Source organism: Pelobates fuscus, chromosome 5 (genome assembly GCF_036172605.1).
Source record: "Pelobates fuscus isolate aPelFus1 chromosome 5, aPelFus1.pri, whole genome shotgun sequence".
NCBI classification, from domain to species: Eukaryota; Metazoa; Chordata; class Amphibia; order Anura; family Pelobatidae; genus Pelobates; species Pelobates fuscus.
This window is the reverse complement of record NC_086321.1, coordinates 297,512,630-297,538,916: the sequence shown is the minus strand read 5'-3', so window position 1 is coordinate 297,538,916 and position 26,287 is coordinate 297,512,630. Positions and strand designations below refer to the sequence as shown.

The window sequence follows — 26,287 nt, the reverse complement described above, 5'->3', positions numbered from 1 at the left end:
TTAGATGCTGCTCCAATCCTAAATGACTGGACTGAAAATGATTAAGGGTGGCAGCCAAGTTTAACAAATAGTGTCCAGACATACAAGATAAATTTAAATGTTGTAAGCGGGTTACTGTGTAACAGTAACAGATGTGTATTCCCAATTTGACTTGTTAGTGAATGACAGAATTGATGCATTATTTTTACTGGGCACCATTTATTGTTGGTAGGTGTATGCCTGTAGGTGGCCGTCCCATTTGATTTGTTTTCAACGGTCGCAAGGTAAGTGTATAATGATCCCCTGTTTTTGTAAGATCATTCATTTTGAGGCATTGGGATGCACCAGTAATTTTTTTATTGGCAAGTTCATTGAGGTGTAAGAAACCGTAGAATGCTATGTATATAGCGGTTTTGATTATGGAGCTAATTTGTGTTTCAAAATGATTAGTATCCAACTTTGATAGTGCCCTAAATTGTGGCCCATTTTTATTGGTTAGGACATAAAAGTTTTTTTGGGCTGGGAAAAACACTTTGTACATGATTTTGTACGCCTGTGAGATTGTTTTATAGTATTTTAATATAATTTTAGGTTGAGGTGGCAATAGGAAGTGAATGCCACCATTGTATCGAGGGTGAACAGGTTGCTGATCTAAAATTCGGTAATTAAGTTATTAAATATAGAGTCCTCGTTCGTATGAATGTCTAGTATTTGCTGACAGGGCAGCTTGAGCTAATGATCTTCCATGCACCATGTGACGGACTAGTTCAGAAGAATAGCTGTAGGTTAGAACGAGACAAGGCATCAGCTGTTGTATTATGGCAGCCTGGGATGTACGCGCAAACCTGGTAGAAGTGTTGCTGCTAGCAATGTCAGTTTCATGTGCAGTATCACTATAATTAATGAAGAGGGACTTTCTTTGTGAATAATTTTGCAGGTCGCTATGTTGTCAGAATAACATTTAACAAGTTTCCCTTTCCATAAATACACCCAAGTATGTGCCACGGCTACAAAAGAATGAATTTCAAAAAAGGGCAGAGAACATATTAAAAAGACGAAAAACTACCACAACAAGAGAACATTGTCTTAAATTAGAGGGGCAAAGGTTTAAAAAGAATATCCGGAAGTATTACTTTAATGAGAGGGTAGTGGATGCATGGAATAGCCTTCCAGCTGAAGTGGTAGAGGTTAACACAGTAAAGGAGTATAAACATGCGTGGGATATACAGAAGGCTATCCTAACTATAAGATAAGGCCAGGGAATAATGAAAGTAGTTTAAAAAAATTGGGCAGACTAGATGGGCAGAATGGTTCTATCTGCAGTCACATTCTATGTTTCTATGTTTTGTTAAATGAGGGTAAACGTAACGTCTCTGTGGGTCATTGGTCCCTGAACCATCTGTCCTCGTATAGTTGTGCAAACCCTGTATGGCCTGCAATGTCAGTCCAGATAACATGAGAACCGTTGGCTGGGGGGATGAACACGACCTTCCCATTCCAGTGTGAAAGGAAGTCTCGCCACATGGTCAGGCCTGTTCTGATTTGTATGTCCAGTGTAACGGTGCAGTCATCTTTAGGTAATCCTGGCAATAGACAGAGTAGCCTTGATATAAAGTAGCGACCCTGTGGAATAATCCACATGGCAAAGGTGAAATAACCAAGAAGATTATGTAGATCTGTGTGTGAACAATATCCTTTTGTAAGGAAGGATTCTATACCTGCTCATATACACTGAATCTTCTCTGTGGGCAGGCAGGATTGCATCGACAAAGAGTCAAGGCATATGCCAAGGAATATTAACTTTGTGGTGGGGCCTATGGTTTTGTTTTGTTAGCAAAGAAAATCGAACAACATGCTTGAGCTACGGTGTTAGGTCCAATTGGACAATTACAAACATTTAGGAGGCACCAACACAGGGTTGCAGCAAAGATGTTGAACAGTTTAGGACTGCTCTTAGCCCCAATTGTAAGATGGTTGGTGAAATTGTATTGTTCCCTCCATTTAATACTGTGTAGATATCACAGGGACAGATGTATGGGGAGAGACTTGAAGACATTGGAATTGTCTGTTTTTGCTAGCCAGGCTGGTTTCCCAGATTTCAAGATTCCTTTTATAGCATTGTCGACTGTGGCATAATGGGCTGAAAATTCTTCTGAGGGAATAAGGGAATTCAAGTTAAGTATAGCTAAAGAATGTTTGTATGAGTGTATCCACTGTGACTGGATCTTGTAAGGCAGATTGTAGGTTAATACACTGAATGTTACCTGTAGGCACTGCAATGAGACCAGTATGAAAGCCTTCCATGAAACCCATGACGAGAAAAAAGTGAGTGGAGGGGTGAGTGTTAAGGTAGATAGCTAGGGTGTCAATTTTTACTTCAGTCAGTCAATGTTTTAGGAATAAAATATTTTGGCACATGGATTTAGCGTGCGGTCTGAAGTAGATGGAGCAGACATGCAACAACCTACAAATGCTGAAACTGCAGCTACACGCATTTACGTTTTTACATATCTGTGACTGACCCGGGAATACGTTAAGGCCTTTGTGTTCTGATCTGTGGGAAACAGGAGTAGCTTGGCTTGTGGTGGGTAAACTAGGCTTGTTAGGACACAAATTGGCAGAATGTTAGTTGGAAGCATAATATCACAAACTGGTGGTCTAAATAGCGACAGAGTAAATCTGTATTCAATTGGCTCCACGAATGATATAACTTACAGTTAGTTGCTGCCGAACAAGTTTGGATGAACCTTGGCTTTACACTATCTTGTAGGCAGAATCTTGTGAATGTGACAGTGGGCTGAGCTGTGTGCTGTGAGATGCCAATTCTTGGACCAGAACCAGAAGTTAAGGTCCATAATGAATCTGAACCATACCATGGTGGCTGATAGTAAAAGGTGCCCTGTGTTTAAATAGACCAGGTAATAACTCCCACAATTCCAGGCTTCACCTAAACACATACATATGCACACACTCACGATATATCCCCCTTTTCTTAAAGCAAGGGAAAGGTCATTAGAACTTTTAACATACAAAAGTACACTAATACACTGAACAAAAGTATAAACGCAACACTTGTTTTTCCCCCCCATTTTTCATGAGCTGAACTCAAAGATCTAAGACTTTTTCTATGTACACAAAAGGCCTATTTTTCTAAAATATTGTTCACAAAATCGGTCTAAATCTGGGTTAGTGAGCACTTTTCTGCCAAGATAATCAATCCACCTCACATGTGTGGCATATAAAGATGCTCATTAGACAGCATGATTATTGCAAAGGTGTGCCTTAGGCTGGCCACAATAAAAGGACACTCTAAAATGTGTAGTTTTATCACAGCACAATGCCACAGATGTCGCAAGTTTTGAGGGAGCGTGCAATTGTCATGCTGACTGCAGGAATGTCCACCAGAGCTGTTGCCCATAAATTAAATGTCTCTACCATAAGCCTTCTCCGAAGGCGTTTCAGAGAAGTTGGCAGAACATCCAACCAGCCTCACATTCGCAGACCACGTGTAACCACACCAGCCCAAGACCTCCACATCCAGCATCTTCACCTCCAAGATCGTCTGAGACCAGCCACCTAGATAGCTGCTGCAACAATCTGTTCGCATAACCAAAGAATCTCTGCACAAACTGTCAGAAACTGTCTCAACAAAGCTCATCTGCATGCTCGTCCTCCCCATCGGGGTCTCAACCTGACTGCAGTTCGTCGTCGTAACCGACTTGAGTGGGCAAATGCTCACATTCGATAGCGTCTGGCACTTTGGAGAGGTGTTCTCTTCACAGCAATTTGCTGATGTCAACGTTGTGGATCGAACGGCCCATGGTGGTGGTGGCGTTATGGTATGGGCAGGCATATGTTATGGACAACAAACACAGGTGCATTTTATTGATGGCATTTTGAATGCACAGAGAATACCGTGACGAGATCTGGAGGCCCATTGTTGTTCCATCCATCCACGACCATCAACTCATGTTGCAGCATGATAATGCACAGCCCCATGTTGCAAGGATCTGTACACAATTCCTGGAAGCTGAAAATATCCCAGTTCTTGCAGGGCCAGCATACTCAGCGGATATGTCACTCATTGAGCATGTTTGGGATGTTCTGGATCGGCCTATATGACAGCGTGTTCCAGGTCCTGCCAATATCCAGCAACTTCGCACGTTCATTAAAGAGGACTGGACCAACATTCCACAGGCCACAATCAACAACCTGATCAACTCTATGCAAAGGAGATGTGTTGCCCTGCGTGAGGCAAATGGTGGTGACATCACATACTTACCGGTTTTTGGACCCCCCCCCCAGACGCTTCCAATACAGTAAAACTGCACACTATAGAGTGGCCTTTTATTGTGGCCAGCCTAAGGCACACCTTTGCAACAATCATGCTGTCTAATCAGCATCTTGATATGCCACACCTGCAAGGTGGATGGATTATCTCGGCAAAGAAGAAGTGCTCACTAACCCAGATTTAGACAGATTTGTGAACAATATTTAAGAAATAGACCTTTTGTGTACATAGAAAAAGTCTTGGATCTTTGAGTTCAGCTCATGAAAAATGGGGACAAAAACAAAAAAGTGTTGCTTTTTTAACTTTGTTCAGTGTAGCTAAAGTATTTTTTTTTTAATTCCTTGAGTATTCTTTTAATGTTTCTTTTTTGAGGATAAAAGCTCAACCTTGAGATAACTGCATCCAATCTGTAGCTTACAGCACATTGTATTTGCTTGTTAAGTAGGACACAGTTAAAATATTGTGTCCTCTGACTGAAAAGCTGGTCCCCTCCTCTTCCACCACTGTGTCTGACCTCTTTGTCTTACAAGTCCCAGAAAGATTTTTAGGCAGATTTACACTGTGCCCTAGCCCTTTGAAGCCCCCCACCCTTTCCACACACTCTTACCGCCCCATCTTGTAACAAGCAGCTGTCTGGCAGAGTAAATGAATGGGATAACCCCACAAGAGAGGGATAAGCCAGGAGACCTGCTGAGGGAACTTGAGGAGGGAGGAGGGCTGATCAGGGGTAAGGGGGGAGGGGGGGTTGGCAAGCAGCTATGCACTACTCAACCACCAGTTTCCCTTCATCCAAGTCTTGGAAAGAGATTAAAAAGGTTTCAGTTTTTTTAGGTTAACCCCTTAACATAAGCAATGTAATCATAAAGTAATAAGATGAATGGCATTTTTTCCAAATGTAAATTGTGCCTCTTGAAGGAGTGTTTCGGCTTTAAATACCATGGTCCCCAGAGGTAGATTTCAGGAGGAAAGGATCATTAAACTGTATACAAACAGAAGGTTTCCGTATATGCCCTCAGGGGTTAATATAGAGCTGGAGCATTGCTGGTTGCTTAACCATCTGCAGCCACATCTTGGCAGTCATAATTAAAGAGCTAATTGCCCTGAACAAAGGGAGTTCGGGGAGGGAGTGTGGAAAAGGAGCATTCTCCAAGGGGATAAACTAAAGGCATACCTAAATTAGTTGCAAGGTTTTTGGCTTCACAAGAGACTTTTAAATATGGACCAGTCTCCTTTCGCTGGTTCTGCAGGGGGTCGCTCATTGTATAATGCGTCTGAAATTTTTTTGGGGGAAAGAGCTCAAGAATTACACTCCTATCCAAGTTTAAAGGGGCATTACAGGTACCCAGAACCCTTCATTTCATTGATGAGTTTAGTGCACTGTACCTTTTGCCTTAAAGTAACACTATAGGGTCAGGAACACAAACATGTATTCCTGACCTTATAGTTTTAAAACCACCATTTAGGTGGCTTGCTCCCCCCCTCCCCTCCCTGAAAAGGTAAGAAAATATATCTTATTTCCAGCACCACGCAGGTCAGCTGGCGCAGGCCGGTCCCCGTAGGAAAAGCATTGGATGGCTGAAATAAGCAAGGAGGCGGGATGAACGCTGGGCAAAACGCCAGCTTGGCCAGTCAGCACCTCCTTTATAGAGATGCACTGAATCAACGCATCTCTATGATAAAAATTCAGCTTCTACATGCAAAGCGTGGAGATGCTGAATGGCAGTGCTGCACACTATGCAGCACTGCCCCAGGAAGCACCACCAGTGGCCCTCTGAAGGGGCCACTGGAGATGTCCCTAGGGAGCAAACTGCCTTTTCAGAGTTTACATGAAAATGCCTGAAGGGAATGATTATACTCAACAGAACAGCTACATTAAGCTACAGTTGTTCTGGTGACTATAGTGTTCCTTTAAGACTTTGCATGTGTCTTCTAAATTCCCATAGGAAAGCATCGATTCAATACCCTCCTGCTGGAGTGGTGCTCAACGCCTACGTACATTAGGTTCCCCAGACGAGGTGGAGACAGGGCAATCGCCGAGGGACTTGGCACTTGAATAAGTTGTGTTTTTAACAGGTTATTTAACCCTTTTAGTCTTGCAGGTGGATGCTGAAGGGGCAGAGGAACACTATCAGGCCCGGACTGGCCATCGGGCAAATGCCCGGTGGGATCTGCATAGTTTGCTGTGCTGTATTCACTGTTTTTTTCTTCACTTGATTTCTGATTTATATTCTCCTTTTTCCACTTTGCACATACTCTATACACATTCTTTCTCAACTTGGTCTTTCTCCATTTTACATTCTGTCCTATTTTGATCTATGGATGTCATTACTTTTTTACGTTTTATATGTTATTCACTGATCCTGCTAATCTGTATACGCTGCTCATCTACCCATTAGGGCTGTATACCAGTGATTGTGTTTGTACAGTACTGATATTATATACCAAGCACTCCAGCAGGGCACACTCTGGTGGAAAATTTTAATGTCTATCACTCCACAGGGGGTGGAGAATTCACGTCTCTGGAGCACATTAGGGTTAATTCATTTCTGCATGTAGGCGGTCATTACCGATGACGTCAACGCACGCATCACGCTATTCTGAGAATGTGCATGCGCACATGGTTAATCACTTCTGGGCTCGGGAGCACTGATGGGCACTATCACACACCTTTTTGTTAAGCCATTTATTTATTTTTTGATATATATTGAGGTATTTCATGTCTTGTTATTGATCTTGATAAAGACCGAGGAGGGTCGAAACGATGTTTGCTTAATTCACATTTTAAAAATACCTGCGGAGTGCTCCATTTATTTGTTGTCTATTTGAGCACTGGAAGCACCTTGGATTGGATTTAAATATACCTATTGATGGTGAGTGCCAGAGATCGGATTGTTTTATATATATATATACACACACACACACACACGAGAAAAAAAATATAGGGAACACTTAAACACAATGTAACTCCAAGTCAATCACACTTCTATGAAATCAAACTGTCCACTTAGGAAGCAACACTGAGTGACAATCAATTTCACATGCTGTTGTGCAAATGCGATAGACAACAGGTGGAAATTATAGGCAATTAGCAAGACACCCCCAATAAAGGAGTGGTTCTGCAGGTCGTGACCACAGACCACCTCTCATCAGTTCCTATGCTTCCTGGCTGATCTTTTGGTCACTTTTGAATGCTGGCGGTGCTTTCACTCTAGTGGTAGCATGAAACGGAGTCTAGAACCCACACAAGTGGCTCAGGTAGTGCAGCTCATCCAGGATGGCACATCAATGCGAGCTGTGGCAAGAAAGTTTGCTGTGTGTCAGCGTAGTGTCCAGAGCATAGAGGTGCTACCAGGAGACAGGCCAGTACATCAGGAGACGTGGAGGAGGCCGTAGGAGGGCAACAACCCAGCAGCAGGACCGCTACCTCCGCCTTTGTGCAAGGAGGAACAGGAGGAGCACTGCCAGAGCCCTGCAAAATGTGCATGTGTCTGCTCAAATGGTCAGAAACAGACTCCATGAGGGTGGTATGAGGGCCCGACGTCCACAGGTGGGGGTTATGCTTACAGCCCAACACCGTGCAGGACCAAGATTGGCAAATTCTCAACTGGTGCCCTGTGCTCTTCAGATGCTTTAGTCCAGGTCTGGGAGGAGATCCCTCAGGAGACCATCCGCCACCTCATCAGGAGCATGCACAGGCGTTGTAGGGAGGTAATACTGGCACGTGGAGGCCACACACACTACTGAGCCTTATTTTGACTTGTTTTAAGGACATTACATCAAAGTTGTATCAGCCTGTAGTGTGTTTTTCCACTTTAATTTTGAGTGTGACTCCAAATCCAGACCTCCATGGGTTGAATAATTTGATTTCCATTTTTTTTATTTGTGTGTGATTTTGTTGTCAGTACATTCAACTATGTAAAGAACAAAGTATTTCAGAAGAATATTTAATTCATTCAGATCTAGGATGTGTTATTTTTGTGTTCCCTTTATTTTTTTGAGAAGTGTATATATATCTGCCACAGTAGTGTAGATTGGATTAGCCGTATTACGTATTAGTCCAGTAGACAGGATGCCAAAATACCAGAGTCTTGCAGTATGCAATGATACCCTTTTATTTTTGTCCAACATCAGTTGTTTTAAAGGGACACTGCAGGATCCCAGACTACGTCAGCTAATTTTACATGCGGCTTTAAGTCTGCCCTCTGTGGCTCTCTACCAGACAGCCACTAGAGGGACTCCAGAACCCAAACTGACTTTTGGTCCGTTATCCGACAGACCTCCAGCGTCACATTTTTAACCATAGGAAAGCATTGAATAATGCTTTCCTATGAGGATGTCTAATGCGCGTGCGGCCATTGCCACTCATGCACATTAGGTCTCCCCCGCCGGCTGACTCGGAGCCTGACCCAGCGCCGAATTCAGGTAAGTGGCCCCTTCAGCCCTGTGGGAGGGGAGAACTCCAGGAGCCTATAGTGCCAGGAAAACAGGTTTGTTTTCCTGGCACTATAGGATCCCTTTAAGTGTTAAACTTTATCAAATTGATCAGTATTGCTTCAGACCTGAGGAAAAAAAAAAAAGAGGAAAACTCTTGAAAGCTTGTCTTTGGAATGTTATATTAGTCCAATAAAAAAAAGGTATAATTGCATACTGCAATACTCTGATACAAAATGTGATTCTTTGTTAAACTAATTTGCATATGCCCACTCAGAATCCTTTGTGGTAGTAACATCACTGCAAGTTTGTGATTTCTGTGGAAAAAGCAAGACGCATGGCTTGACTGGTGTCAGATTTTTGTTTAACATTGCATTGACTATCCACAGACTTCAGGTGGAAGGGGTTTTCAATCACATTTTTTTCCCCACCATAACCTTTTTGGTTTTTGCTTCTCAAGCACTACCAAGCCTCAACAGCAAACCAGTAACCAACTTCATGCTGATGATTTGCATTAACAATGAACCAGCTGTCCATGAGTGGATCACTGGCTTTGCTCCTCTTCTTGAGTTGTGTTTCAAAGCTGTTGTATACAGCAGACATATACTTCAAGAAATCCATATATAAAGTGGTTCTTTGTTGAGCTCATTTGCATACACCTACCCAGAATCACTTGCAGTAGTGAGAGCACTGTTAAAGTGAAATTCCTGAGGGAAAAGCAAGTCTTATGGCTTGACTGGTGTGTGTATTTGTGTTTAGTAGTGTATTAACTATCCACTTACCACACACACACACACACTAAACAAGGATGTCAAATTTTACAGATCTAAATAATTGGGGTTTGGTTACATTATATGATCAAATATTCCATAAGCCAGCCACAATGTTTATTAGGTATTTGGTAGTCAAGGCCAACTCCTTGGTTACATACACACATATATAAAAAAATATTAAGAATTGTGTGTTAACTTGAATGTATGAATATTAGAAAATTAAAATACTGGTTAATTCTGAGTTTCCAAGTCAAAATGTAAAAGGGGGAAAGAGAAATCATTTTGACTTAACAGACTTATAGAGAACAACCCTAAGACAAAATGCTAAAAACTGGGCAATTACCAAATAAAACAAGCAAATGTAACTGCTGACTGCTTCACTTTCAGAACTTTGCTCCAAAACCGTTTATACAGAATCACCATTCAGATTTTGATCCACATACATATTCACTTGTTTATGCAACTAAGATATAACCAATATTTAAATTTTCTAGTATTCAAACATCCAAGTTAACACACAATTCTTAATATTTAATCCCTATTAATCCAAGCACAAGGGGTAGTTTCATTAGCAAACAGCACAGAACACAGCACTGGAAGCAAAAATATATGTTACAATGTTTAAAAAAAAATATATATATATGGTTATTTAAATGTACTCTGGATATCTGGACACCTTAACAATTTTAACCCCAGAGTCTTTTCTCTAGCACCATTTGGCTATGCCAGCATGGGTAGGCAACCTTCAGCACTCCAGATGTTGTAGACTACATCTCCCATAATGCTCTTACACACATAATGGTGGCAAGGCATCAGGGGAGATGTAGTCGACAAATCTAGAGTGCTAAATGTTGCCTACCCCTGGCTTTGAATGTCAGATTATGCTCTCAGCAAAACAGCAGATCCCCTGTATGCAGGAGTCTGAGGCTTCTTGTTTGAATTGTCTCAGGTATGCAGAAGGACAAGGGGAGAGTTAAGCAGTGCTGGAAAGAAGACTCTGGGTTTAAACCATTTATGAACATTTATCTCCTCAAGGTAAGCTGGCACCAAGAACCTATTTCAATTAAGTTATGCTGCTCGACGGTTCCCTTAAGTCACTTTCTAAGATCTGAGCTAATCCACCAATATTTTTTTTTTCTGCAACAGGGGATCTGAAGTTAAAAAAAACTGCCTCAGTCGAAGGCTGACTTAAAATGGCAGATCGATCAGAATGAGGTTCTATGTGTGTTGATGGTTCCAGCCATTACATTTTACTGCAATTTTAACATACCAAATATTTAGGAGGAACTATAGAGATCATTAAAGTAAAGGTTCAATATAATGGAAAGCCTACGAATATGTGTTTGTTGAAACATGGTTGGATAGGGGGTTGTTGATTAGCTCACTTTTGCATCTTCACAAAAATAATATCCCCATTACATTCTCCATTAGGTGTACAGGTTCAGAACTTACCATGACATAGTGCCTTTGCATCTCAGATTTCTCACTGGCCAGTTTATCACATTCCAGCTTCAAACTAAAATGTAAAAAAAAAAAAAGACAGGCACACATATGATTACAAAATTCATATTACAAAATGCTCTACATAGCTAAGAGAGTAGTATGGTCAGGAGGTTAAAAAAAAAGGTGGTGGCTGACTACCAATAGAGCAGGGCACAGGTTAAAGGAGCTCCTCAGCTATGACCAAAACAGAGCATACAGCACTCTTAAAATTATTTACCGTACCTCTTTTTTTGACTTATTGCAGACCCAAAGGGTCTTGTTCTGGATCTTACAAAGGCCTATCTACTCAAAGAGAGGGAGGCGGTTGATTCTTTACTTTTACACAATTCGTGTATTTTTTTGTTATTTTTTTCCAGCATGGTCCTCCTGATTTATTCATTTTGACTACACGCTTATAAGATTGTATATCTTACAGTTTAGTCCTGCACAACTACTCCACCTATATATGCCTCTGATTTTTATTTTAAAAATTAGTTACGGACCGGTTTTGTGCAACTGAGACAATTTGAATTTTGCATTGACGTTTCTTGCTAAGCCTACTCTGTATTTTTATACAATTACCTCAATAAAAAAATACTGATAAATAAAACTAGTCCTGTAGATACTTTTTTTTTTTTTTTTTTTTTTTAAATGGGGGGTTGTATTTTGCATTAGTATTTCTTTTTTTCTTTTAAATTCTTTATTTTTTCGTGCAAGAGTTATTACAAGCTTTCATGCCTTGCCACTACAGCAGTAGCATGTACCAAATAAAACAAGATTTAACAGTTGTGGCACAGGATATAGTTGCACATTTATTTTTAGATTGTCAAGAAAAAACAGAGCAAAAGTCAGTGGTGTGACAACAAAATATGTGATGCGGGAACAAGCTATACTGGCTGACTAGAACAAACAGGGAGTAACGAAAGAGCCACAAGAAAAGTACACTTTTAGAGAACGGGGGGTAACCCCAAAAGTAACATAGCAAAAAGAGGGCAAAAAGTGTACCTATGTATACTGAGTCATTGCTCAAATATGCGTAGATTCAGAGAGGGCTACGGTAAGCTATACAGAGTATTCAACTGTAAGACAACGTCTACCCTTGGTCAATTGCTCAGCAAATTAAGCAAAGAAAAACAAATACATTTTATTAATTGATATTTAAACCACAACGTGCTAGTGTACAAAAGTGTAAACCTAAAATGGTGATACCTGAAAACCCAACATAGGTGTAATAAATAAATAAAATGAAAAAAAAAAAATGAAAAAAGAAAGAATCTCAGCCAGGACCTATATATCTATATCGTAAAAATATTATCAGGACTGGTGAGTGGTCCCCAGGCCGCTTGGTAGGTATGAGAAAATCTCAAAACCTTTCTTGCGGCAGCACAAGGTAGTGCGTATAAAGTAGGGGGACCAGGCCAGTATGATAAGGCTCAGTCCTGAGTGAAGAATATATAGGTGGGGATAGAAAGAGAAAGGAGCACTTTCTCCCCGTACATACGGAAAGTTAGTGGCAGTCACGGCTGTATAATGTCACAGTGTAACTGGAATTAGTAATTATTCATGAACTGGTAGTTAGCAACTTCGTGACCTATTGTCTAAGCGTATATTATAGCAGTGGCAGTGGTAGAGCTGTCCATCTGATATCGGCAGCCCGAAATCGTAAATGGTCAAATATAGCGTAGAGTGTTAGCTATCTGCACCATAACGAAATCCTCAAAGGACCATTTGCTTTGTGCGGTAAGCAGAGCAGTATTAATACAATAGTCTTATTGGAAAGGAAAAAGCTAGTCCCCGTGCCTTCATGGGCACCTAACAATAATCCCACTCGATCAAACAAAGTCTCTTAAGTATACCTTCGTATATATATTTGCTTTATACGGTGAAAAAAGCAATGTTAGTAAGTTTTCTTTGAGGAGAGGGAAAAGCTAGTCCCCGTGCCTTCATGGGCACCTAACAATAATCCCACTCGATCACATAGAGTCCTATGCCTATACCGGAGCAAAATAGTTTGTGCAGAAGCTAGTAACACTAGGTTAAAAAACAAGAGTGCTGCTGGACAGAGTAACCCTGCTGCTAACGCTGGACACTGTGCCTTCGAGGGCACCTCAAATCTAATCCCACCGGTAGAGATATCTATCCTCAAGATAAAGAGGAGCTAGTAATAGATTCTAACTACTGGTGTGCTGCAATAAAGGTCCATGGGCACACTAAGAGCTTCAAAATAAAGGCAAAATTCAATGTAGTTAGAAAAATAGCGTGGTCGCTAGTGCCAGTGCTTCCCTCTAAATCATAGGAGAAGTACTGAAGGACACCCTGACGCGCGCGTTTCGCCCGACCTGGCTCGTCAGAGGGGAACCGGCCGGTACACTGCGTCTGGTTTAAATCTAGATGCATGAATTCCTATTGGATAAAAAGGACCATCGTCTGATAGGTGAGTACCCATTTCGTCAGTGATGACGAAGCGAGTGGGCGGGGCTCAGTCACTGAAGTTGCTTAACCCCTTCAGTGCTGGGTATAATGAAAGGAACACGGGATACAACTGTATAGGAGAAAATACCAATACTTGGATTAGACAATATATGGTGGAAGAAAAAACGAGTGGATTGGGTTATATATATGCCCGTGCTCAATTGTAGCTGACCGTTAATGGAGTTACAGCATTGTTGTAGTATATGATATTATATCAACAGAATTATGTCTCTGAGTAATGCTAGGCAGAAGTCTATATTTTTACTGGTTCTTAGGGCGATACTGGCTGACTATATATGCGTATATACTGGGTGAATGTGATGCATGGTGTACGTGAGAGGCAGACTAACAAGCAGGTGAACCGCACATCTGGCTGGTCGAGTTAGTTATGTGTATAATGGTGGTAGTTTGTAGTATGGCTTATAAGATTGGTCAGCCTTACTGTGAGGCCCCTTATTCCCCAGCACTTTCCATGTATATTGGCCTGTCTGTCAGAGGTGTGTTAGGAAAGTACCCTTTGTACTGGCACATTAAAACAGGTTGAGCTGTGGGTCTAGGCAGGAGGTCTAAAAGAGTGCAGGCTCAAGCCTAGTGTGACATAGTGGCTGACTAAGCGTGTGAGGCATATAAAAACCAACAATAAAGGTTGCTAGTGTGTTGCATAAAACAGTAGAGTCACTCAAGAAAATAACTCTTAGTCCTGTATATATTGCACGGCTCTCGGTGGTTGGTGCCGCCAGCGGCCGCTCGCTGCAGTTAGTCAGTCCGGTATCAGCCGACTCCCATGGTTGGTAAGTGCTTGCTGAGGGCCGATGGCTTCTCCAGGGTTTCTGAGTAAAGGGGGCAACGTACTTCGCCCTTTCGGTCTTGGGCCAGTTTAAGGGCCGGTATCTTTGAGCCATGGGTCTGGGGGCTCGGTGAGTCAAAGTCCCACTCGCCGCGTGGGCGGCGGAGGGTCCTGGTGCTCGAACGCCGTCTGTGGCGGATGATTCTCCATCTGCATGAGGGTAGCTGCTGGGTGAATACCCCCAAGTCCCCTGGTCCATGCGGGTTGCACTTGGTTTTGGTAGCGTGTCGGGTATGTTCTGCGCTCCTTTGTAGGCCCTTCTTTCTCGGACCTACGCCCCTTCGGGTGCCCCCGTGTGTTGGTCTCTGCGTTTTTGTCACCCGCTTTTCTAGCTTGGCCCAGATTCGGGCAAACAGCTCGTCCAGTCAGTGGAGTGTCCACTTAATGGGGAGCATTGTAGTGTGTGGACTGTGTGCGTCCGCCATCTTGGGCGCCCATGGGGATCGTGACCGCTTGTGGGATGCGACAGCCGTTTGCTCCGTGTGGTTAGTGTCTGCCGCCAGATTGTGTCGAGCATGCCATGCAGGACCGGGATATCCCCCGCCGGTCCATGGGGGGGGGGGGGCAACATCAGTCGGTTTGTACCTCCAGGTAAAGCCGTGGGAGAGCGGCCGTCTCTCCTCGGTCCGGTAACTGGTAGGCCGCAAAGCCTCGAGTCGTATTTGCCCGTGGAGGAGAGTCCTGTGAGAGACATCCCCGGAACCACCAGCGTGTCAGGAACAAGCTTGGTATGACTTTGCAGCCTGGTAGGTATTTGGCTTGGCATATTTGTCAAGTTTAGTGTGCCAGCCGCAGGAGCTCAAGCAGAACACGTCTGTACAGCTCTACAGCTAGGCTCCGCCCCCCTGTAGATACTTTTAAAGCGGCTCTCTCACAGCAATATACAGATAAGAAAAACTAATTTTGATTGTGCTAGAAGTTGAGAAAAGTTAACAAAAGGCTGAGCTTCACCATCAACTTTTGTCAATTTCTACAGCCATTGATTATGTGCATTCCGCAAGGGCGTTGCTCACTACCTCTACTGCAGCCTCCAGGACGGTCGTAAGCACTATGTCAGAACTAAGCCTGGTGGTGCAGGGTTTAGATTATTTGTGAGAGGTGTTTGGCTGACAGTCTCAGCCAATGTACTGGCCTTGCACTGCAGCGCTTACCCTCAGGACAGGTAATGGAAGCTCCTAAGCATGAGGTTCTGGCTCTCCTAGTAGCTGAGAGGAGGCAGGGAGCAGCACACAGCAATCCCTGGGTAAGAAGTCAAACCATGTTAAAATAGATTGACTACTTATACTGGAGGAGAGGAACCATAACCCTTAAAGGAAAACTCCAGTGCCAGGAAAACAATCCGTTTTCTTGGCACTGCAGGTTCCCTCTCACCAGACAGTTGCTGAAGGGGTGAAATCCCCTTCAGTAACTTACCTGAGGCAGTGTCCCTCGTCGCTGCTTCCTCCTCCGCGTTGCTCCTCCTTCTGACTCCGTCGGCCCACCGCGCATGCTTTCCTATGGGGAATTGAGCGACGCTGGAGGTCCTAACACAGCGTGAGGACGTCCAGCGACGCTCTAGCAAAGAAAATCTTTGCTATGAGTCAGGAAGTGCCCTCTAGTGGCTGTCTAGCAGTGGTGTATCTTGGTTTTGTGCTGCCCTAGGCAGGACAAAACTCAGACCCCCTCCCCCCCCCGCGCGCACGCGCGCCACCCCCACCCAACCCTTCCCCCCTGCCCCGCATTCTAAATACACACACATTCACTGACAGATACGCATACACTAGCTAACAGACACACACAGTCGGACACACACAGTCAGACACACACACAGTCAGACACACACACAGTCAGACACACACACAGTCAGACACACACACAGTCAGACACACACACAGTCAGACACACACACAGTCAGACACACACACAGTCAGACACACACACAGTCAGACACACACACAGTCAGACACACACACAGTCAGACACACACACAGTCAGACACACACACAGTCAGACACACACACAGTCAGACACACACACAGTCAGACACACACACAGTCAGACACACACACAGTCAGACACACACACAGTCAGACACACACACAGTCAGACACACACACAGTCAGACACACACACAGTCAGACACACACACAGTCAGACACACACACAGTCAGACACACACACAGTCAGACACACACACAGTCAGACACACACACAGTCAGACACACACACAGTCAGACACACACACAGTCAGACACACACACAGTCAGACACACACACAGTCAGACACACACACAGTCAGACACACACACAGTCAGACACACACACAGTCAGACACACACACAGTCAGACACACACACAGTCAGACACACACACAGTCAGACACACACACAGTCAGACACACACACAGTCAGACACACACACAGTCAGACACACACACAGTCAGACACACACACAGTCAGACACACACACAGTCAGACACACACACAGTCAGACACACACACAGTCAGACACACACACAGTCAGACACACACACAGTCAGACACACACACAGTCAGACACACACACAGTCAGACACACACACAGTCAGACACACACACAGTCAGACACACACACAGTCAGACACACACACAGTCAGACACACACACAGTCAGACACACACACAGTCAGACACACACACAGTCAGACACACACACAGTCAGACACACACACAGTCAGACACACACACAGTCAGACACACACACAGTCAGACACACACACAGTCAGACACACACACAGTCAGACACACACACAGTCAGACACACACACAGTCAGACACACACACAGTCAGACACACACACAGTCAGACACACACACAGTCAGACACACACACAGTCAGACACACACACAGTCAGACACACACACAGTCAGACACACACACAGTCAGACACACACACAGTCAGACACACACACAGTCAGACACACACACAGTCAGACACACACACAGTCAGACACACACACAGTCAGACACACACACAGTCAGACACACACACAGTCAGACACACACACAGTCAGACACACACACAGTCAGACACACACACAGTCAGACACACACACAGTCAGACACACACACAGTCAGACACACACACAGTCAGACACACACACAGTCAGACACACACACAGTCAGACACACACACAGTCAGACACACACACAGTCAGACACACACACAGTCAGACACACACACAGTCAGACACACACACAGTCAGACACACACACAGTCAGACACACACACAGTCAGACACACACACAGTCAGACACACACACAGTCAGACACACACACAGTCAGACACACACACAGTCAGACACACACACAGTCAGACACACACACAGTCAGACACACACACAGTCAGACACACACACAGTCAGACACACACACAGTCAGACACACACACAGTCAGACACACACACAGTCAGACACACACACAGTCAGACACACACACAGTCAGACACACACACAGTCAGACACACACACAGTCAGACACACACACAGTCAGACACACACACAGTCAGACACACACACAGTCAGACACACACACAGTCAGACACACACACAGTCAGACACACACACAGTCAGACACACACACAGTCAGACACACACACAGTCAGACACACACACAGTCAGACACACACACAGTCAGACACACACACAGTCAGACACACACACAGTCAGACACACACACAGTCAGACACACACACAGTCAGACACACACACAGTCAGACACACACACAGTCAGACACACACACAGTCAGACACACACACAGTCAGACACACACACAGTCAGACACACACACAGTCAGACACACACACAGTCAGACACACACACAGTCAGACACACACAGTCAGACACACACACACACTAACAGACACACACACACACACTAACAGACACACACACACACTAACAGACACACACACACACTAACAGACACACACACACACACACTAACAGACACACACACACACACACTAACAGACACACACACACACTAACAGACACACACACACACTAACAGACACACACACACACTAACAGACACACACTAACAGACACACACACACACTAACAGACACACACACACACTAACAGACACACACACACTATCAGACACACACACACTATCAGACACACACACTATCAGACACACACACACACTATCAGACACACACACACACTATCAGACACACACACACTATCAGACACACACACACACTATCAGACACACACACACACTATCAGACACACACACACACTAACAGACACACACACACACTAACAGACACACACACACTATCAGACACACACACACTATCAGACACACACACACTATCAGACACACACACACTATCAGACACACACAGTCAGAGACACACACACACACACAAATTAACACTTTTTTTTTAAAATTTACTCCCCCTCCCCTACCTTTGGGAATGCTGGGGGTGGGGGGGTTCTCCAATTCCCTGGTGGTCAAGTGGCTGCAGGACGGCACTGGCGGGCAGGCTGGGCGGCCGGCGAGGGAGCTCTTCCCCTGAGCTCTCCGCTCCGCTCCCTCGCGCGCCGCCCGCAGAGTGAGGCTGGGAGGCGGAGCCGGAATATGACGTCATATTCCGGCTCCCAGTCTCACTCTGCGGGCGGCGCGCGAGGGAGCTGAGCAGAGAGCTCAGGGGAAGAGCTCCCTCGCCGGCCGCCCAGCAACCAGCCCAGCATGTCTGTTAGCCGCAAGGCTAACAGGACATTTGCCTTGGGCATTTGGGGGCGGCGTTTTTTGCCGCCCCCTGGAAAATGCCGCCCAAGGCAAATGCCTTGTTTGCCTCGCGGCTAATACGCCCCTGCTGTCTAGTAGACAGCCACTAGAGGTAGAGTTAACCCTGCAATGTAAATATTGCAGTTTATAAAAAAACTGCAATAATTACACTTGCAGGGTTAAGAGTAGTGGGAGTTGGCACCCAGACCACTCCAATGGGCAGAAGTGGTCTGGGTGCCTGGAGTGTCCCTTCAAATGTTTTTTTTTTTGCATTTCAGCAGTACTAAAACCATAGGGAAAACAATAAGAGAAAGAAGATGCTAGGAAAATAATTCAGTGGTGGGGTGTAAGAATTCCCTAAAGTTACAAGAGTGTAAAAGAAAATAAAAACTGCAAGAAAGCAGTAAAAGCTTTAGTGCAATACAGAAGTTTAGAATGCAACAATACTGTATATTATGGATCTGAGAGAACATTAGTGTATGTCTGTTATAAGGTATAATGAGGTTGTAAATGTTTCTTATATGTTGTTATATGTTATGTTAAATGTATACTTTTCTTACCTGTTCTATGTTAAATTTTGTATATATTGTGTATTAATATTGTTTTGTATTTTATTGTACCCTATTGTATCAATGCAATGTTTTGTGAACCCTTGAAAACAAGAGAAATCTCAATGTATCCTTCCTGGTAAAATATTTTCTAAATAAATTAATCTGGTCTTACCTGTGATATTGTGCTTGGAGCAGCTGGAATTCATCTTTAATTCTATCACAAGAATCTGAGGTGGTGAATTTGAGTTGCTGGGGCAAGTGAGAAGAGCCCTAGGGACCAAAGAGAATATGTCAGACTGAACACATTTTTGCCACTCCCATACACATACAAACCTGAATTCACAGCTTAGTAGGAACACCACAAGAGATCATGTAGCATTATTCAGGCTTTTGACATCAGCGGTACCAAATTAACTGTAATATGGAAAGAGGACTACCAGAATCACTTACTGTGCGAAAATTGAAGTAAAGCAATTACATTGAGGAAAGGGTTTGATTATGCTTCTAGGAATTAAAAACACAACAAAAATGCTGTGTGTTTGTTTGCTACTCTAAACATGCAGGCAGTGTCTGCTTCGGACCTAGTCTATTTTCATTATCACAACCCTTTGCATCACATTTTAATTGCACTAAAACAGAGAGATTGATATATATATAAAAAAAAAAAAATCGATGGACTTTGTAAATAATGGACATGTATATACATGAAAACGTGTAAAACACCAAAACGCCCACAGACTATAGAGAGCATGGCTATGGAGCAATTACCATGACGAGGACAGTACTATATATACCAGTCATACTAGATCGATTGTAATTTACTGAAATGTATGCATCTTGCTCAAAATTCTAATTATTGTAATTATTTTAACACATTCCTAACTGCGTTTACCACTGCCACAATCTGAATATGCGAATCCAGTTTATAAAAAAAAAAAATATATATATATATTATAATATATAAGCTGGTGCTACTGAACAATTAGCATTATATAAGTGCATGCAGCCTTCGTGTTGTGTACGATATATATGTATGTATAATCTCTTTCTCACTCTGCTAGGCCTCACCGAGTGCCGGCTGCTGCTTTGGGGAAACATCATATCCCACCAGAGCCCCGGTCTTTCCTGATGTGTTAGCCGGGCTCAGTGCTCCCGGGCTCGGCCTCTCCTGATCCTGTGCCCGGACTCAGGGTTGGCACTCGTCCTGTTTGGATTCTTGTCCCGGTTTCAATGTTGACAAACCCTGGCCTGATCCACACCCTGGCCGCTCTTGGCCTGTCTTGATCCTGGTCCTCCCCTTGCCCTCAGGCCCCGGCCTGTCCCAGTGATGTCTTTCGGGCTACGAGCTCACAGCACTCGAGATCCTTTTGTTTAATGGCGGTTACAGCTAAACAAACCCACAGCTCACCCTGCTGGCCGCCACCAAAACGAACAGAATAGTGTGAAGGCTAGATAATATAATATATTGTATCTATCCTAAATATACAGCCTCTCTCCTTCTTTCCTTGGGGCATGGAAACTAAATAACAAACTGCACAAAAAAAAAAGAAATATTTGTTGCAGAAGTAAAAGTGATGAGAGTGAAACCACTTTCTGCAAGGTTTAAATTATTATTATTATTATTATTAGCAGAAAGTTTAAAGCATCAACATATTCTGCAGCACTTTGCAATCATAGATATCTAAAAATATTTAGAGGTAAAGTAGGCCCTGCTTAAATGAGTTTACAATCTATAATTTAAATAACACACTGCTAACAAATATAACTATTTGTAAGAAGTAAAGAAATAAAATACTGGGAGTGACGTGAGTTAAAGCGACACTGTCACCAGGGCCGTCTTTAATATGGATTGGACCCTGGGCAAACATTTGCTTGGGCCCCCTGAACCCTGTCGTCCCCTCCCTGGCATGCAATCATGCCCCCCACCCCAACGCAGAGGCGGACGTAAATTAGAGAGGGCTCTGGTGCATGAATTATTTTGGGCAAGAGGGGGCAAAAGGTAGATCCCCATCTGTCATGCAACTCCAACAATGCTTTGACAGCTGGGGCGCTACCATTTTCCCATGCATGCAGGGTTGTATTTAGCACTGAGCAGTATTTGTGTGTTTGAGTGTAAGCATGTTTTTGTATGGAGTATGTTTGTGTGAATGTAGGGGTGTGTTTGTATGTGGAGATGGCATTTAAATGCAAGTATGCATTTATGTGTAGTGTTGGTTTATGAATACACTGGTGTGTTTATATATAATTTTGTTGTTTAAAAAAAGAGGTGTGTTTATATGTAGTGTTGAAGTTTGAATGCAGGTGTGTATTTGCGTGTAGTGTTGAATGCTGAGATGTATGCACAAATACACATGCACTGTCACAAACACACACACTGTGATACACATACACACACACACAGAAACACTTGCAGATACACAGATATACACAATCATACAGATGCAGCTATACAGACACATTTACACACACTGACACACACATACAGACACACAACCTGGCACACATGCAGACACACAGATGCACACACTGACACACACGCAGATACACTGACAACATACAGATACACAGACACACACAATGACAACATACAGACACGCAGATACATAACCTGACAAATGCAGATACAAACACTGACACACATGCAGATACACACATTGGCTACATACAGGTACATGCACAGGTATACACACTGGCACACACACAGATACATACATACTGACAACATACAGATACACACTGACACACACACACAGACACTGTGACAGACATACTGACACTGTGACAGACATACATACTGACACATACACAGACATACTGACTGGCACACCGACATACATACAGACACACACAGGCATACTGACATACACACAGACATACATACTGACACACACAAAGATATACAAACTGACACACAGACATATACTGACTGACACATACATACTGACACACACACAGACATACATACATACAGGCATACATACTGACACACACAGACATACTGACACACACAGACATACATACTGACACACACACAGACATATTGACACACACACAGACATACAAACTGACACACAGACACACAGACAGACATACTGACACACACACATACATACTGACACACACACATACATACTGACACACAGACAGACATACTGACACACAGACAGACATACTGAAACACACACATACATACTGACACACACACATACATACTGACACACACATACATACTGACACAGACATACTGACACACACACAGACATACTGACACACACACACACACACACAGACATACTGACACACACAAACATACTGACACACACACACAGACATACATACTGACACACAGACAAACATACTGACACACACACACACAGACATACTGACACACACAGACAGACATACTGACACACAGACAAACATACTGACAAACACACACACACACACACACACACAGACAGACAGACACTCTTCAGTTTCCTACCTTTGAAAGAGGCTTCCTTCCCTGGGGTCCAGTGTGCTGGCTGGGGTAGTTGGGAGTCTGGCTCTGCTTGCTCCCCCTCCTCACTGGATCCTGGCTCAGCAGCCTCCCGCGCGGCCCGATGTCTGTGAGGTGGGAGGAAGTAATTTGCGGACGTCACTTCCTCCCATGCAGCCGTTAAGCAAGGGCCCGGTCACACTGTTAAAGGGCCACAGCGCCGACCGGACCCCTGCTGGAACATGCTCACTGGGTGGCCCTAAGGGTACGGGCCACCCGGTGGGCTCCCTTAGTGTGCGGGCCCCGGTGCAGCCGCAATACTAGCACCGCGGGCCCATTAGGTCGGGAAATATTTTAAAAAATTATTGCAGGCAGCGGGGCCCACGGGGCAGCTGCTTTGGGCCCCCCATGAGTAACTGGGCCCAGGGCAGCTGCCCCGTTTGCCCCTCCTTAAAGACGGTCCTGACTGTCACCGTCAGAATTCGCTGGCAGGCGCCTACTCTGCTTTCGTATCGGAAGGACCTGGAGGCAGGGGGAGGAATCTGGAAAGCAGATCGCTCCTCCCACAAGCAGGCTGTGTGGAGCGTTGCCGCGCCACACAGCATTGCGCAGGAGGACAGGGGAGCTGCAGCCAGACACATACTTACCGGTCCACCAGAGCTGGCTGTGTCCCCCTCCACCCCCCTTAAGAAGAAGGCAGGGGTGGATAAAGATTTTATGTATAGGTCAGGATTATTGAAAAAAAAAACACACACATTTGCTGCCTGCAGCACCCCCTCACACACAGCAACCCCCCCCCCCAACACACACAGCACTCCTCTCCCCCAGACAGCACCCCTACCCCCCACACTCACTGCACCCCACACACAGCACTCCTCCCCCTTCACACAGCACCCTCCCCACACACACACAACTCCCCCCAGATGGCCCTGCCGCCCTGCGGACCCCTGCGACCGCATTGCCCGCTGGGGCTGCAATGAAGGAGCCCATTGGGTGAATGAGTGGCACAACCTAAACCGTGTGGCAGGGATTGTGATGTCCGCCATGTGGGGTCGCCAGTAAGGCATGCAACATATGTATAGAATGGGGGAATAATAAAAAATTCAGAGATGCAATTATTATTTCTGTGGCAGGTACATAAGAGAAGATAGTCAAATGTTTCCATTTGGATTGAGGTTGGTCTGGAACAAGGGAGGAGGTCACTTATTATTTCTATAGGTAAGCCTTACCTCCATCCCTGGGCAAGACTTGATAATCCACAGGGTATATATCCAATGATTTGGAGGGGTGTTGGTGTACTTGCTTGGGGCCAAGATCTAATTTTGAGTAAGTCACCATCATCCTTCCTTGCCAGAGACCTCCTTGGCAGAAGTTTTACTTTGAAAACCTAAGTGAGTAATTAGGACTTCTGTTATTTTATCCTTTTTGTTTTTATCTGTTGTTGGTGTAAATAATTTGTTTTTCATCTATATTTGTGTATGCACTGTGACTATTTTTTTGCTCATGATAAACTTTCATTGATTAAGTTCTGCCTTTGTCTGGTTAATAATCACGTTACCTGAAGAGGCTAATTAGTATTTTGCAATTACATAGATATTGTGCTAAGTAATATTTGGTGGGTTTTTATTATTGATTTACCTGGGGGGACCAAGGCATTTATAAATTGTCTTGGTGGTGGCAGAGTTAAAATAGTAATAGTAATATTAATATGTTTAACTGTGGGTGGTGCTAAGGGGGATTTTGTCATTATTTCCAGTCTAGTGCAGACAAAAAGTGAGCTTTAACCTTTTCACCACCACAACTACGTCACACACACTCTTGAAGTAGGGTGCGTTCGTGACAGTCAGTATGTGTGCGTCAGTGTGTATCTGTGAGTGTCAGCGTGCATCTGAACGTCTGTGTGGATCTGTGAGTATGTGTGTGTCAGTGTGTATACATAGTTATTTTATTTATAAAATATTTAATTTATAAAATATTTTACCAGGAAAGATACATTGAGATTTCTCTCGTTTTCAAGTATGCCCTGAGTCCACAAAACATTGCATTGATACATTATGGTACAATAAAATACAAAAACAATATTAATACACAATATATTCCAAGCGACAGTCAGTTTAGTTCTTTTAGCATGTCACAATGGTGGGTCCTGTAATTACATTGTAGCACAAATCGGCAGAGCGAGTTATTCAATGTATTGAGATTATTAATGTGGGATTGCGGTGCAGATGCATATACTACATTCCCATAATCAGGGCATCAGCATTTGCTGTACAATCTTCTCCTTTACTGTAGGGCTTAGGCAGGATTTGTTTCTGTACAGGGCACCTAGTTTTGGATAAAGTTTAGATGCTTCATAGTTTTTGTATGTGGAGGCCAAAAGATTGATTTGGGTCTAACATCATACCCAAGTATTTGAAAGAGTGGACTGCAGTCAGTGTGCCATTTGAATTTGTTTTGATGGATATTGTGTAATTTAGGTACTGTTCCAAAGAGCATTGTGACAGTTTTGTCAGTGTTTAGGAAGAGTTTGTTTTTTGCGATCCACTTTTCTACCTCTGTAAACTGGTATTGGAGCACAGCCTCAAGCTGCGGTACCTCGGATTTGCTCACCTAGATCACTGTGTCGTCTGCGTACATGTGTACATTTGAGGATTTACAGACATTAGGCAGATCATTTATAAATAATGTAAATAGTAGGGGGCCGAGAATGGAACCTTGGGGAACACCACACGTGACTGGGAGAGGGAGGGAGTCGCTGTCAGAAATGGACACATATTGCGAGCGATCTGATACATATGATCAAAACCAGGTTAGCAAACACTCACCAATACCAGAGTTTTTGAGTTTGTGCAGTAGAATGTCATGGTCTACTGTGTCAAAGGCCTTGGCAAAATCAAGGAAAATAGCTCCAGTTAGGTTTCCTTGTCCCATGCCAGTTTGGATGTCATTGCAAACTTTTAAGAAGGCAGTTGTAGTGGAGTGATTCTGGCGAAAGCCCAATTGATCAGGGGTCAGATAGTTTGATTGTTGGTAATACTCACATAGTTCAGTATGGACACATTTTTCTAAGATTTTTGACAATTGCTGGAATTTGATCAGGTCCAGACTGGTTTTTCATTTTGAGATTATTTAGGTGTTTGTTTGTTTTTTTAATTATAGAAACATAGAAACATAGAATGTGACGGCAGATAAGAACCATTCGGCCCATCTAGTCTGCCCAG

The 26,287-nt window shown here is 43.8% G+C and overlaps 1 protein-coding gene across 4 annotated transcripts in view; it reads right to left on the bottom strand.

The window, feature by feature from the left end:
- The window catches only part of TLE5 (TLE family member 5, transcriptional modulator), a 30,511-nt gene extending 9,535 nt beyond the window's left edge, over positions 1-20,976 (bottom strand). Inside the window, exons 1-3 of one of the 4 annotated variants that reach the window (XM_063455473.1) lie at positions 20,642-20,976; positions 19,761-19,858; positions 10,927-10,990 (exon numbers count right to left, since the gene is read on the bottom strand). In XM_063455473.1, coding sequence (XP_063311543.1) covers positions 10,927-10,990; positions 19,761-19,858; positions 20,642-20,689 — 210 coding nt within the window. In that variant the 5' untranslated portion in view covers positions 20,690-20,976. The remainder of the gene's footprint in view (positions 1-10,926; positions 10,991-19,760; positions 19,859-20,641) is intronic. The other 3 variants (XM_063455474.1, XM_063455475.1, XM_063455476.1) reach the window with 3 other exon arrangements.
- Between the last annotated feature and the right edge of the window lie 5,311 nt (positions 20,977-26,287).